Source organism: Gigantopelta aegis, chromosome 1 (assembly GCF_016097555.1).
Source record: "Gigantopelta aegis isolate Gae_Host chromosome 1, Gae_host_genome, whole genome shotgun sequence".
NCBI lineage: Eukaryota > Metazoa > Mollusca > Gastropoda > Neomphalida > Peltospiridae > Gigantopelta > Gigantopelta aegis.
The window spans coordinates 15,761,131-15,777,887 of record NC_054699.1 but is presented as its reverse complement, the minus strand read 5'-3'; the positions used below and the strand labels follow the sequence as shown (position 1 = coordinate 15,777,887).

The 16,757-nt window shown below is 36.6% G+C and overlaps 1 protein-coding gene across 1 annotated transcript in view; it reads left to right on the top strand.

Moving 5' to 3' along the window:
* The window catches only part of LOC121371151 (histone deacetylase complex subunit SAP130-A-like), a 31,346-nt gene extending 14,807 nt beyond the window's left edge, over positions 1–16,539 (top strand). Inside the window, exons 11-19 of the mRNA XM_041496825.1 lie at positions 1,105–1,315; positions 3,894–4,019; positions 4,983–5,101; positions 6,986–7,079; positions 8,059–8,168; positions 10,095–10,229; positions 11,905–12,008; positions 13,132–13,254; positions 14,681–16,539. Coding sequence (XP_041352759.1) covers positions 1,105–1,315; positions 3,894–4,019; positions 4,983–5,101; positions 6,986–7,079; positions 8,059–8,168; positions 10,095–10,229; positions 11,905–12,008; positions 13,132–13,254; positions 14,681–14,830 — 1,172 coding nt within the window. The 3' untranslated portion in view covers positions 14,831–16,539. The remainder of the gene's footprint in view (positions 1–1,104; positions 1,316–3,893; positions 4,020–4,982; positions 5,102–6,985; positions 7,080–8,058; positions 8,169–10,094; positions 10,230–11,904; positions 12,009–13,131; positions 13,255–14,680) is intronic.
* Positions 16,540–16,757: the final 218 nt, after the last annotated feature.

The window sequence follows — 16,757 nt, the reverse complement described above, 5'->3', positions numbered from 1 at the left end:
GTATAGCTTTATCATGTACTGTTACAGATCAAGGTTGACTTAAATTTACCCATTTTTCAGAGAGCTATGGCCCATGATTTTAGGAGATACGAAAATGTGTTGGGCCCAATAAGGGGACATGTATTGCTCTCAGAATGCTTGTTTTTTATTATTATTATTAGTTAGAATTTCATGTGTGTGGTTGCTGCAAGTTTATGATTCAGGTTTTTATATTTTGTTTTTCTTCTGCCATTGCCTCCTTTCCTTTCTCTCTTTTGAATTCCATCTCATTTCTTACCGATCTGGCAGCTCCTCCTAGCTTTCAACTTCTTTCGCTGTCCACCTCCACATCCCAGTCCTTGTCTCTCCAACTGGGACAGGTGCTTGTCTCTTGTGGCTATCTGTGCCACATACCTGCCACTTTGGATTGTTCAATAATTACTTATAGCATTGTTAAGATGTACCTGTAACCACCTACTATACTCCCATACTACAGGCGATCGTTAGGTAGTGAAGTAAGTCCGTGTTTATTTGGAGCTGTTTAATGTTGATCTTATTGAGGTTCATGGGTGAAAACAAGGTATTGTTTATTTTTTTTATCACCTTCACGAAGTAGAAGGTGTCTCTTGACAATGCCAGATGTAACTACTGAACATTCTCACACTAAAAGAAACTGACGGGGAATGGTAGGTGTGTGGCACGGATGGTCATAAGAGACCAGTACCTGTAGCAGTTGAAGAGACAAGGACTGGGATGTGGAGATGGACTGCGAAAGGAGGAATTGCCAAATAGAATGGGGGTCCTTCATTTTAGACCATTATGCAACCATAACCCTAGGGCTAATACCGGGAGCTGACCACCAGTATTAATATTTCTTGAGAAAAAAAATTTACAACCCTTTTTCATCTCTTTATATTGCAGTTTATTGTTATAGAAGACATTTAGGGCTGAATTTATGCAAGATATTTCTTTTAATCATGATTAATGTATGTATTTAATCATTTTGATTGGCAGGCATGTGGTGTACACGTCATACTTTGTGCCTATTTAAGGCTTAAAATAACCAAATGATTGCTATTTTACCCGTAAACGTTTCACAAGTTTTTTTTGTTTTGTATTCTGCAGTGGTATCATTATCTTCCTCCAATCTGTGCAAGACGCCCCCTCCTGCGAAAACCCCGCCCCCCGGCCTCAGTCTCCACTCCATGGCGGCGGCGGCCAGTAGCATGTACACGAGTCCCGCCAACCTGCACGCCCAGCAACCAGCAGCATCTCCGAGTTCAAACCCCAGCGCTTCCCCCAGACCAAGCATCCTTAGAAAACGAACCAGTGAGGCGTAAGTAACACAAATTACTTTTTTTTATTTTTTTTCTTATAATTTATTTATTAAGTTTTGTTTTGTTTTGTTTTGTTTTTATCTTTATTATTTAAAAAATGTTTCTAAAAATTATTGAATTATTTTTTAATTCAATCATATTTTGGAATGGTTGTTATGCTATTGAACAGACATTATTACAAAAATAGTTACGTATCAAACTGGGAATTTTCAAGTGCCACTTAAGTGTTCTCGCTGGGTGAAAATTAAAGGAGGGCGGCCGCTCGGCATCACACCAAAAAAAAAACCCACACCAAAAAAAAAAAAAAAAAAAAAAAAAAAAAAGGGGGGGGGAGAAGAGGAGTAGTTTGGTTACCATATTGTTTTGTGTTGGTAAACTTTGAGAAAAGACATACTCCTTATTTTGCCTACAAAAAAGTGCAAAGGGGTTTATAAAGACTCGTCTTTTAATTGAACCGAAGATAATATCGGTCTGGCATTCACGGGCAGTTCCGGTTTTGCTGGACCGATCACAGTTTTAATATTATTATTTTTAATAAAGATTTCAAGATATACGAAAAACAATAAAGATGTTTGTAAAGTGATCTTAATGTCAGATACATTTTTGTTATTTCCATCTTCATCGAATTGTAAAGACGGTGTATATATTATTTGGCACTCAAGATAAATGACTTTAATGATAAACACTACCACTTCCGTTGTTTTTATAAGCGTTAATATCCCCTCAAAATTAAAAGTTTACAATATTTTATAAAGAACTACTGAATAAACAGAATAACAGAAAGTAAAAATCATCAGTTTCAAGCAATTATATCTGCAACTGAGGACAAAATATCAAACGATAGTTAGTGGAAACAAAAGACAGAATGACCGTTCTGATCACGTGACAAATTTGGCGCCAAATAAGAGGGTTTTTTTTCAATTGGAGATTGCCGAATCCGTAAAAAATTAAATGTTTTCATTGCTTACATAAAATATAACTTTTATTGTGTCTGTCAAACATACAAATGGATACAGATATTAGACAAAATAGAAGTTGTTAAAAATACTGTTAAATTACGTTACGGTAACTGTCGTAAATGTTTTGTCAATTGCTTTTTCGTACACAACGCGGCTTGTTTCCTTTGATGTCCAGTGTCACAGTGTGCAGACTGATCATTGTTTTTTGTGTGAAAAAAAAAGTGCATTTGGAAATAGCAGAGATAGGTGCTGGAAAATAAAGAGGGGCGCTCAAAAATAAAGGAGGGCGCTCAAAAATAAAGGAGGGCGGGGAACGTGAAAGGAGGGCGGCAAAATGGAATAGCGGGGCGGGGCGCCCCGCTTAAATGGAGCAGCGAGAACACTGCACTTACTTTTGTGAAGGAGCCTACGTTGGGTACCACTAAATCCGTGAATAAATCTTTGAGAAAGATATTAACTCTCTATTGTACTGGATCATAAAATGCCGGTTCAACTAATTGGTCAAAATTAGGTCATGTGAGTCACGTGTGATGAACTTAATTAATTGGAATATCAGTAATGATAGCATTCAGGGCTCTCTCTAAAGTTGGGAACACTATTTTGACACAATAAAATGCTATTTGTTTTAATGGTACCTGGATTTTTGTCTTATCACCGGTAATTTAAAGGGACTTCCCTGAGTTTACAGCCATTGTTAACATATTGCCGACTTAACAGACTTTTTAATGACTAATTAAGGATTGTCTGTTATTTCGTTTACACTCATAAAAGAAATAACAGACAATACTTATAATTATTAAATTTGAATTATACTTGCTAATAATAATACTAAAACTTCATACTTTATTTTGAATTATTTTTGGTCCATAAAGAATAATATAGCAACAGGAGTTTGTTCATTTCTCGATAAATATGAAAATGACAGCCTTATCGTTTATGGACTGATGGCATTGGGATGACGTTATATTGTGATGAATGTGATGGAAATTTAATTACATCTTAAATATATTTTTCTGCGTAACATATGTATTAAATATGTATGTTACATGTGTTTCTGGTTGTCTTAATGTTTTGTCAAACTTTGTCAAATTTCCCAGTTTGCCCTGCTTACAAATAGCAGGACTATCGGAAACACTTTGAATATACAGACACTGATGTTCTAAACAAGAATCTGTATTGAGTAGTAGGGCAGGATGTAGCTCAGTGATACAGTGCACACCTGATGCATGATCGATCTAGGATCAATTCCTGTCAGTGGAGCCATTGGACTATTTCTCGTTCCAGCTGGCGAAACAAAGGCCATGGTATGTACTATCCTGTCTCTGGGATAGTGCATATAAAAGATCCCTAGCTGCTAATCAAAAAGAGTAGGCTATGAAGTGGCGACAGCGGGTTTCCTCTCTCAATACCTGTGTGTTCCTTAATATATGTCCGACGCCATATAACCATAAATAAAATGTGTTGAGTGCGTCGTTAAATCAAACATTTTCCTTCCTTCTTGTATTTTGTATGTAATTTTAGTTGTTATAAAATGTTATTAATTAGTAACATCTTACAATGGCTAAAAACTCAGGACAGTCTCTTTACTTATCTCTCTCTCGTGTATTTTTCTTTTCAGTGCTGGTCTCGTGAAAAGACCACTTGGCTTGATGCCTGATAGTAATCACAGTCCGAAATCTGAAGCAAAGACCGACTTGAAACCGGAACCACCATCAAACATCAGCTCTCCGAAAACTCCTGCAGGGTGAGTAGTTAATCATATTGTTTGTCCCACATATAGTTTTCCCGATGTTTATTTATCACCATACCTTGAGATATTGAGCTAAGGTTTTGTGTATAGCTTTATCATGAATTGTTACAGATCAAAGGGCGGGACGTAGCCCAGTGGTAAAGCACATCGGCCGGTTTGTGATCGATCCCTGTCGGTAGGCCCATTGGATGTTTATTTTTCACCATGCCTTGAGATATTGAGCTACAGTTTTGTGTATAGCTTTGTCATAAATTGTTACAGATCAAGGGGCTGGGCCTAGTCCAGTGGTAAAGCGTTCACTTGATGCGCAGTCGGTTTGGGATCGATCCCCGTCTGTTGGCCCATTGGGATATTTCTCGTTCCAGCCAGTGCACCACGACTGGTATATCAAAGGTCGTGGAATGTACCATCCCGTCTGTGGGATGGTGCATATAAAAGATTCTTTGCTACTAATGAAAAAATGTAGCGCACTTCCTCTCTGACCATATGTTTAACATCCAATAACCGATGATTAATAAATCAATGTGCTCTAATGGTGTTGTTAAACAAAACAAACTTCTTCTTGTTACAGATCAAGTTTGACTTTCATGGTGATTTTTGCTCCAGCCAGTGCACCACAACTGGTATATCAAAGGCCGTGGTATGTGTTATCCTGTCTGTGGAATGGTGCATATAAAAGATCCCTTGCTGCTAATCGAAAAGAGTAGCCCATGAAGTGGCGACAGCAGGTTTCCTCTCTGTGTAGATGTGGTCCTTAACTATATGTCTGACGCCATATAACCGTAAATAAATGTGTTGAGTGCAACGTTACAGATCAAGTTTGACTTTCATGGTGATTTATCCAATTTTGACAGAATTATTTATGTCTCTTGAACTTGTATTATTTTGTTACAGACTTGTTGGCATATTATAATTTCCTTTTTTGACCAGTTGATTTGTTTGTTTTGTGTGTATCAGAGATAACAGTCGTTCGTCTACGGACACCGCCCTGTCATCAAATGATGCCACGACGCCCACGCAGACCAACCAGTTGGATGGGAGGTTAAAACAGGACACATCAGACACTGTAGAAAATGGTATTTTATCTTTAAAATGTATGTACAGTATGTAGGTGTGAACGTACATCATGAAAATATGAGATACGAGGACTTGTAAAACTTAGCAAGGTTCAGTAACAGCTCATTAGTCCGGTCCGACTGGAATCATACTTTACTTTGATTTTGTTGTTTAGATTATTAATTTCCATACATTCAAAGTGTCTTTGGTCATCCTAGTGTTTTTAATATCACAAAATGCATTTTTCATATTTTTAAAAACGCATGTGCGTCTGGGAAGTAACAGTTATGGAGTCGAGTTTTAGTCTATTTTTAGAGGGTATTTCACCATTTCAAAGTCACAGGCTCGTGTTTCACTCAATTGTAACTTTATCCAAATGTGTTACATGTTTGTAGATTAACTAAACTTAGTGTTAATTTTCACGGGTTGAAACTAGGGCATGTCCCTTTAAACGAGCTTCTGTTTCATATTATGTTTATGTCCCAAGTGAAATAACTTTCAATTGTCACAAGCTTTAGTGAGTGACAATGAAAATTATTTCATGTGGGACATAAACATGATTCAAAATGGTAGCGAGTTTAATATCCTATTTTTTACTCATAATCGATCTTAATTTATATCACTCAACTTGTTTAGTTGACGTTCCTATGAGGTTGTAGTGCGCCAATCGATGACGTCATCGTGTGACGTCAAAGTGTTAACGTCCCACTTGGCATTCTAGTGGGACGTGTCACTTTGATATGTATCAATATATTTTTAACCATATGGGTAATAATATAGGTTTTGTCTGCTTGTCCATCCATCTGTTTAGTCAGTCCCACATATGGTTTTCTGTACATTTCTTCGCGATACCTGAAGATGTTGAGCTGAAATTTAGTATATAGCTTTATCATGTACAGTTACAGATCATGTTTTGACTCTCAAAATGCTTGTTGAATTGAGAGATTTTGCCATATATTCAGGGTGGGTTTTTTTGTAGGTCTGTCAACTGTTATTGTAGTAGCAATATATATTTTTTTGTATTAAAAGTCTTGACAAATAATTGGTTTTGCTATAGGTATGTCAACGTATGTTTTTGTGGTTGTGCGTTTTTATATGCCTGTCTTTGACGGGCCCTATTATGGTATGGTGTTGTCAGTTCATATAAGATCATCAAATCTTGTACGCAAATACAACTTGGAATGGTAGTGTGTCACAAAGCAGAACTAGGTCTTCGCGACCTACTTTTCATGCATTACTGCACATGAAAGGAAATCCTTATCTGGCTCATATCTTCCTTACCAATTCATATAGAATCATCAAACATTGCATGTAAGTACAAGTTTAGATGGAGGTGTATCACATACCATAACTAGGTCACTGTGACCTACTTTCACAACATTACTGCACATAAAAGGAAATCCTTGTTCAGGCCATAACTTGCGTATCACATTCAATAATTTGTGTGCTTGTCCATTAAACTCCTATGTCATGAACCCCACCATGAATGTTTGAGTAAGTCATTAGCCCTCACAGACACTATGGCTATTTCCCTATGTATTACAGTAATACAGTTGATCATTTCCATCAGCCCCGACCAAACATTCATTACTGGGACTGAGGTCTAGTGGATTTGATCAACCTTGCTCACCGGTACTCTTGTTGTATTAAGAAATCTTGATCTATATTCTGTTTTGTTGTTGGTCTGTCGACTCTTGTTCTAGTAGCAGTGTGTTGTTGAATTAAGACATTTTGACATATATTCTGTTTTGTTGTCAGTCTATCGACTTGTTCTAGTAGCAGTGTGTTGTTGAATTAAGACATTTTGACATATATTCTGTTTTGTTGTAGGTCTGTCTACTCTTGTTCTATGGCAGTGTGTTGTTGAATTAAGACATTTTGACATATCTTCTTCTTTATTTTAGGTCTGTCGACTCTTGTTCTAGTCGCCGCTGCCTCTGCTCACAACACATCGGGGACAGAGGCGTCGCCGAGGAAGAAACCACGGAAACAGTTACTGTAAGAATCAAAACTGTCTTAGATAAAAATCTGTATGTTAAGAAGAAAAAATCTGTAATAGATCAAATAGGAAATATTTTAGATTCTCATTGCCACTGACAACCTTTTTTCCCCCCTCTTTTTTTTTTTTTTTTTTTTTTTTTTTTTAAATAGTTCTAGTGTATAAATACATTTTTATTAATTATTAAAATTTAAGTGATGTTCCTATTTCTGATCAATGTATATATATGAGATGCTAGTTTGATTCAAACTATCTCCTGTCATGGACAGAACTTTCTGGTGAAGTCGGAGGTTGTGCTCACGACAGGCATACTTGAACAGTTCTGTGATGGAAGCATGCCAAAATAACCCACACCCACTCTAACTAACTTTGCAGTTGGCTGTAAAAATATAAGATGGTTGCTTGTCATATTATTACATAATTTTTATTCAGGTTTCATCACTTTTATTTTACTGGCAGAATATATTTCAGACTGGAAGTATAATAATGTAAGCTAGGTAATTACTGCATACCTACCATGATATTAAATTGTGTTTTAGTCCCCTACTGGTCCAACCAGAGAGGACTCTAGGTTTCATCTCCGACCTGATTGTCTGTCTGTCTGTCCCACATATAGGTTTCCGGATACTTTTTTTCACAATACAGGGCCATTTCTGGGTAATCAGATAATTTCACCAAATTATCTTAAAAATGCAAAATCTATAGTTATTTTCTGACAAAATATTAAGTATTACACGCATTTTTTTCCGGCAAATTAAAATAAAATTTGCCAAGTCTTTTAAAATTTGAATTTGAAATATTAAGCTGAAATTTTGTGTATAGTGTTATCATGTACGGTTACTGATCGAGTTTCCATGGCGATTTACCCATTTTTGACAAGTTATGGCCCTTGAACTTAGGAGATAAGAAAATTTGTTAGGCCGGGTAGGGGACATCTATTGCTTTATCAGTACTCTCAGAATGTTTGTTTTTGTTCAGAAATGCGACAGAAGAGTTAAAGGACAACACGTCCACAGATGAAGAGATAGATCGACTGGCTGAACTGAGGAATGAGAGAGCCAGGGAGATCAAAAAGGGCATCAGAACCGGTTAGATCATATATCTCTTGCTTATGTTCACCATTTCACTGAGAAGTGTTCTCCATAATTAATTTGGGCTAGTTCTCGTTCTAGCCAGTGTACCACAACTGGTATATTCAACGGCTGTGGTATGTGCTATCCTGTCTGTGGGATGGTGCATATAAAAGATCCCTTACTGCGAATGGAAACAAGTAGCACATTTCCTAAAACAACTGACTGATGAGGTGTTAAGTGGGCTGGGCTATAACACTAAGTAGTCAGGTTTTGACATTTGTGCAATGTTGTTTTTAAAATCAGATTAGGTCCAAAATAATGTCACTACTGCTAATAACTTGGCAACGTGAGTGTGGCGGAAAAAAAGCGTAATTTTTGTGGCTAGATTCAGGCCTGCCCTGCATATCTCATAATGTTAGCACAGCCCAGTATGAATGTGTAAAGCTAATGTAACATTAATTCTCTTACTAACCACCAGCCACGGTGTGTGTCCACAAGTTGATCATCTCTGTTAAAGACTCTTCACTGGCTACCAGTCCCAGCACGAGTCAATTATAAGATTTTATCCATTGCATACCAGTGCGTCCATGGAACTGCTCCTGTTTATCCGTGTGAGCTCCTATAGGTCTATCAACCACCTGGGTATCTTCGTTTTAGCCAGCAAAACCTACTGGCTATCCCAGGATGGAAGCTTAAGTTTTTTGGCTCCCGTTCCTTTAGTGTGAGTGCTGTGAAGAAATGGAATGAAATGCCAGGCACTCTTAAAAATGCCCCAAATCTTATATTGTTTAAAAACTTCTTAAAACACATTTGTTTATCCAGTACTTTAATTATTCAGTTTGACTTTTTATCTTCCCCATCTTAGGCATTTATAATAACTCATATTTATTTGTTATTTTTGTATTATCCTACCAATTGTTTTACTATGTTATTGTTTTAAGCATGTCATTTTGATTATGTAATGCACTTTGAACATACATTATTGTGGAGTTCAGCGATATATAAATGAACTTATTATTTTATCCTGCAACCACTGTTTCTATTGACAGATTATGATAACTGATTAAAGCAAAGTCATAAACGTATACTAGCAGATTATGACTTTTGACATCACTTATACGACGTCACACGCATAGCTACATTACAAAATTGCTCATTTGACCTCTAGGTCATCGTACAATGTGGCAGAAATAACAGAAATAATAGCTTTTCACCTTAATTTTTATAGTCTGCAGGATAAAAATAATAACTAGTTACTGATGTCGGATATCTGCTTTATCCTGTTCAGGCCGAATGAGAAATTCCACTCGGTAGAGCCTCGCGAAATTTCCTATTCTTACCGTCACAGGATAAAGCAGATATCCGACATCATTAACTAGTTATTTTCTATATTATCTTGCAGGGTTCAACAAATTCACTAACCCTCGGTCTTGGCTAGTGAATATTTGGTTTAGGCTAGTGAAAATTATTAACTGAATTACCAAAATAGCTAATGCTTCTGTGAGGGTTGGGGGGCGAGATGTAGTCCACTGGTAAAGTGCTTGCTTGACGCGCAGTCGGTTTGGGATCGATCCCCATCAGTGTGCCCATTGGGCTATTTCTCGTTCCAGCCAGTGCACCACGACTGGTATATCATAGGCCATGGTATGTGCTATCCTCTCTATGGGATGGTGCATATAAAAGATCCCTTGCTGCTAATTGAAAAGAGTAGCCCATGAAGTGGCAATAGCGAGTTTCTTCCCTCAATATCTGTGTGGTCCTTAACCATATGTCCGACGCCATATAACCGTAAATAAAATGTGTTGAGTGCATTGTTAAATAAACCATTTCTTTCCTGTGAGGGTTAGTGACTTTGTCGAACACTGGCATGTTTGAACCTTAGTTGAATTGAAAGTTGCTGTCCCAGAATTACAGTTTTTAATCATTGTTAACATTTTTCAGAATACGTTGATGAAGATGGAGTCCGGTGGACCACTGAGAACACGAGACCAAACATAAACCTTATGCAGTTTTATAACCTGACGTGGAAACCCAGATACAACCACTTCTGTAGATACTCAGACGTCAAACCTAAAGGTCTGTGTTCTGGTTACGGAGTTTCATACAGCAACCTGACCTCTAACCTTAGTGCATTTCTCCCTTCCTTGTGAATTAGGCCTCATTTAACGAAGCTATGGTAGAGACTAAAACATTTTCCTATAATTGACAGCCAGTTTTACTACCAGATCTCAGCTTACAGTCACCATAAGTTGCAATCAGTATTTACAATAGGTCTTGTATGTTCTATAATTGCAATAATAAATTAACAGTAAATAACAAATGGATATTATTTTTTCAATTTAAATTTTTAAAATTAAATTTTAACAAATTAAAAATGAAATTGAAAGTGAAATTGATCAAAGTGGCAGATTTCATTATTTAAAAAAAAAGAAAAAAAGTATTTCATACTGCCATTGAATGAAGTGAATAAAATTTGATGGTGTTTATCCATCACGTTACATTATGTTAAGTTCTTGTTTGCCAAAGTTATTCTTTCAAGATCATATCAAGGTCTTCATAAGAATGAAAAAAGACATCTGTTAAAGAAATCCATGAAGATACGTACCTTTGGTTAATATTTACAAATTATGCCACGGTCTTTCAAATAGCAATTTCGTTTACAAAGAGAAATAACTCTAAGTTATTACTAAATCGGATTACAATTTCTTTTCACAAAAGATATTGATGGTATTGAGGTAAAGTTTAAATTTATATTAAAATTACTTTGTCGAAGGGTTGTACATTTTAATCTTGATTTCAAGTATCAAACTTTGTAGACGCAATTGTTTAAAGGGACATACCCTAGTTTTTAAACACCAAGGTATATATTTGACTATTATATCCATTTTTGATAACTGAAATCATGCTTTACTTAGATTTTATGGATGAGATTATCAATTTCCGTACATTCGAAGTGTTTTTGGTCTTCCTGGTGTTTTTAATATCACAAAATGTATTTATCATATTTTTAAAAATGTACGTGCATCTGAGAAGTAACAGTTATGGAGTCGAGTTTTAGTCTTATTTTTAGAGGGTATTTCACCATTTCAAAGTCACATCGTGTTTCACTCAATTGTAACTTTATCCAAATGTGTTACAGGTTTGTAGATTAACTAAACTTAGTATTAATTTTCATGGGTTGAAACTAGGGTCTGTCCCTTTAATAAAAAATGGGGGTGGGGTGGGGGAGGTCTTGGTCATCTCATTAAGTAATCAGGACATAGCAACAACCAATCAGGACATTGCACCAACCAATCAGGACATTGCACCAACCAGTCAGAACATCCAAAAAAACAATCAGGAGATCTGAACAACCAATTAGATAGATGTTATCTGACCCAAGACGCCCACATTTAAGTCATGTGACAACCTCTTTCATTATTTCTGCAACGACTAGAATACAGACGTGGACTGGTTGGATAGATTTTTTGTTTGATTTTATAATTTCTTGAATTTTAGACATAGGATAAAACTATTATAATATCTTGAATTTTAAACAGGATTTGTATGTGGCATTATAGTACCAAATGTTTTTGGGGAAAATAAAAAATTATTTAACTGAAATATATATTGATTTGTCTGTATTGTGTGTGTGCATGTATGTGTGTGCGTGTGCACGCATGTATGTGTGTGTGCACGCATGTATGTGCGTGTGTGTGTTTGTGTGACATAGATTTTCTCATATTTATTTTATTTATCCTTTCTGTTGTAGACGAACGAAGGCCGACAGTGAATGAACTGTCGAACCAGCGAGGTATACAGCAGAAGGCCAGTGGCTGGAAGCTTTACCACATGGCAGCTCAATTAGAGAATCTCGTGAGTAATGAGTAGATATTCATTATTACAAGTGCAGATGAGATGAACGGGATTTAACAAACATATGTAGCATACGCAAATCTAAATGTAGTCCTTTTTACAGACCTAGCATGTGAAACAGAAATTCACCTGCTTAAATCCACCAAAAAAAATCACAGGTTTTTTTCCAGAGACAGATGTATGTGCAGTTATCTCATTGGGGGATGGGGTGTGTGGGTTAGGACGGACGAAGCCCAGTGGTAAAGTGCTCGCATGATGTGTCGTTGGTATGAGATCGATCCCCGTCGGTGGGCCTATTGGGCTATTTCTTGTTCCAGCCAGTGCACCATGATTGGTATATCAAAGGCTGTGGTATGTGCTATCCTGAGATGGTGCATATAAAAGAACCCTTGCTGCTAATCCAAAAGAGTAGTCCATGAAGTGGCGACAGCAGGTTTCCTCTCAATATTTGTGTGGTTCTTAACCATATGTCTGATGTCATATAACCATAAATAAAAGGTGTTGAGTGCGTTGTTAAATAAAACATTTCCTTCCTTCCTTCCTTGTCTCATCGGCTATTATCTGTTCCTAATTGTGTTGTATTTTAATTACCTAAAGATCTAAAAGTACATCTCAGAGGTCCTAATTATACACACACCATTCCAAACCCTTCCATCATCCCGTACTGTCTTATTTTTCTTAGCAGAACATATTTATTTTGGCCTGTTACTTTAAAAAAACCCACAACTAGCGGGCCATATTATAAAATGTGAAGTGCAATCAGTTGGACTGTTTCTTTCACTGAGGAGAATACAGTGCGCAAACAAACACTAAAAGCATCTAGGTGTGGATATCCAGCTAGATCAGGTTATACTGCGTGTGGATGAGTTTGGATATTATTTCCGACTTGTCATCTCTTAAAGGCTAACTTTATAATAAGTAAAGTTAAAACCTGACCAAAAACTATTTTGCCAAGTTATAGACAAATAGCAGATGATGTCATGTTTGTTTTCATTTCCAATTAAGGCTGTTTTAATTTTATTTTTAAAAACATTGAAAATCCTGCATTGCTTTTTGGTTAAAAGAAAGTAGCATCGAGTTAGAGCCGTTAATTAACACTGTATGATTTTGTGTATGTTATCAGATGGACTCTGAGAGGGAGATGTGTTCGCGGATCAGTCAGCTGAAGGAGGTGATCACCCCGCGACCACAGATCAAACACAATCTCATCGAGGATTACGACGGGGTCGTACATGAACTCTCTCAGGTCAGTAATAATCTTATAGAGGATTATGACAGGGTCATACACGAACTCTCTCAGGTCAGTAATAATGTCATTGAGAACTCAGGTCAGTAATAATTTCATCGATAAATCTCAGGTCAGTAATAATCTAATCGAGAAATCTCAGGTCAGTAGTAATTTCATCGAGAACTCTCAGGTCAATAATAATGTCATAGAGAACTCTCAAGTCAATAATAATGTCATAGAGAACTCTCAAGTCAGTAATAATCTCATCGAGAATTCTCAGGTCAGTAATAATCTCATCGAGGATTACAACGCGGTCGTACACAAACTCAGGTCAGTAATAATCTCATCGAGAACTCTCAGGTCAGTAATAATCTCATCGAGAACTCTCAGGTCAATAATAATGTCATAGAGAACTCTCAAGTCAATAATAATGTCATAGAGAACTCTCAAGTCAGTAATAATCTCATCGAGAATTCTCAGGTCAGTAATAATCTCATCGAGGATTACAACGCGATCATACACGAACTCTCTCAGGTCAGTAATAATCTCATTGAGAACTCTCAAGTCAGTAATAATCTCATTAAGGATTATGATGGAGTAATACACAAACTCTCTCAGGTCAGTACAACCACAGATATTAATCGGAGGTTACATGTGGAAAATTCAACAAGTTACAAAACAGAATATCTGATGTCCGTATTAATGAGAAAAATTGTAGTCCCTTACTGGTCCAACCTGAGGTGACTATGTTTTTTTCTTTCTGTTCATATGTCTGTCTGACTGTCGGTCCGTTTGTTCCACATATAGTTTTCCAAGCTGTTTTTTTCACCAACATTTGGTATATAGCTTTATCATGTACATTTGCAAATCAAATTTGACTTTCATGGGAATTTACTCATTTTTGACAGAGTTATGGCCCTTGACCTTGAGTTGCAGCCAGATCAAGATTGACTCATGGGAATTAGAGTTATGACCCTTAATCTTAAGCAATCGGAACATTTGTGGGGCCTAAAGAGGGAACTTTGACTGCTTCAGGCAGCGTTCTCATGCGATTAGTCGCAGGGCTAGCCCTGGTTTAGGCAGAAAATTTTGCCAAATTATCAACTCAACTTCAAAAATGGCAGAAACCAAGTTATTTTCTAACAATATCATTTATTTCATAAAATTATTTTGCCAAATTAAAATAAAATTCGCCAATTGTTTTTTAAATTCGCAATTGGTGAATTTGGCGAGTGCCAGAGCTAGCCCTGAGTGGCACTGACTTGTCGCATGCGATCGAATCGTACTGTGAAAATACCTAAATCGGAACGACTTTTGTCTTATACGTTCCAAATTTTTGTAGGGCTGACAGATCGCATATGACTTGTCGATGCGACCGATTGCATATTTTAGCAGTTCTCTCGGAATGTTTCTTTGTTTACTGACCGATGATTTTCTTCCTCAGGCCAACATCCAGCGGTGTCAGCTGATAGGCGACCAATTACAGGAGGCGAGGAGCTCCATGTTGAATATCCTCGAACACAAACCGCGCATTCAGGAGATCATTAACAAACACATCAGCAAACGACCAATCAAAAAGAAGGAGAGAACGTAGCACTGGGTTCCGACATTCAAATTCATTTTCCACTAAGAACAGTCGGTGAACAGTAATGTTTTTAACAAAAAAGAAAGACAGTTGTGGTTTTGAAATTTGAAGCGGATGTTCTCGATGTATAGGTCAAGGATTCGTAGAACAAACAGAATTTGTTTTACGGATTTCCCCAAGTGCTTGGATCTGTTCGTTGGGAAATATATGTGGCAGAATGTGAAAGAAAGGCACTAGGTAGGGAAATGTATTAACTGAAGTGATCTTCACTTAAATGTGGAATAGAATGAGGTAACGTAAGCTTTAATGAATGCAATAAAACTGTCGTTCGCCACGGAAAAATTTAGTATTTTTCGTCTAAGATTATATTTGACATCCAAAAGCTGACAATTAATAAATCAGGTTTCTCTAGTGGTGGTGTTAAACAAAATAAACTTTAACTTTTTCTAAATATCTAGATTACATCATTGCAATCCTTTAAAAAAAAAGTCTCCGATTTAGTGCCTGATGAGGATGTAAATCCAGTTCCTACCAACCTTAAATCAAAGAGTGGGAAGTAGCCCAGTGGTAAAGTGCTCGCTTGATTCTGTGGGATGGTGCATATATTAACATCCCTTGCTACTAATGGAAACAAAACAAACTTAATCATAAGGCTTAACCACTACATGACTGAGGCTGGTAGGCATACAGTGATTGTTGTCCAGTGTAAGAACAGCGATATTAGATCTTACTGTCTGCTCTGCCAAGTTATCTGTTGGTAGATCTGATCATAACCAGTGTTTTCCCATTTGAAACACTGCTTGCATAAATCATAGTTTAAATTAAAGGTACTTTTCCCTAAAAATAACATGAGAAATACTTGTGTAAAATATACTGATAGAAAGAAATAAGAGTTCGGATAAATACCAACAGCAAATAGTGACAGCCACAAACTCCCTCATCCATATTATCAGGAAATTAACCGTCTTTCTGGCAGTGATTCCCACACTCAATCGCACATTACATTTTTGTATTCTATACAGATATTACTATAGTCGGTCCCATCCTCCTACAAAAATGTTTTTTGTTAATAATTTCAGTTGGTTTTAGAGGTAAAAGTGTTTTGGAAATAACAAAAAATAAACTATTTTTGTGTGCAAGTTTCAAAACAGTCTGCTCAGAAATAAATAACTTGTAGTAAATTCTATAGTATGAAAAAAGGCATTCCCTGTGGGAAGGACTATAGATTAGTAATTGAATAAAATTTCCACCAACTTCAGGTTTGAAAATGGTGTCCGAAATGCTCCCAAACTCTGGGGTTTTTTAATATAAGTTGTAAACTCTGAAAGAAAAATGCTATCTGAGAAGCCTTCACCTTCGAAATTCAGAAAAAAACGGTCAACGAAATGTTTCTTTCAACCCTGTATTGATGATAAAGCATAATTACTTTCATCTTCATTATTGTGCTAAATTAAGACGAGACTTTATGGGTTACTTGAATAGTGTGATATACATACATTATATATGCAGAACAGTACCTAATCTAAAATAGCTTAAGAGGTGGAGGGGAACAGTGAAAAAAAAAAGCCCGGGGGGAAACAGTAATAAAGATGGTCTTATCATCCATTAAAGGCTTTTGTAGGAGATATCGCTGGCACTATAATTTGGCGATATCTCCTGCGATATTCTTCTAGGAGATATTGCTTCTTTTGTTACGTCACTGTGTATGTTTCAGTGCTAAACCTATCATTAGTGACATCACGCCACTGTTGTTCTGCTAGTTAACGAGTACCGCTGCCAAATATAGTGACATTCAACTCACATTACTGACATTGTTTACAATTGTTGCAAATGAAAAGAATGATAATGGATGATAAAAAGAATATCCCCCTCGTGTCTTGTGATATTATAATTTATCATCACTCGTTAATAAAAGTATAAACATCCTCGACAAGCC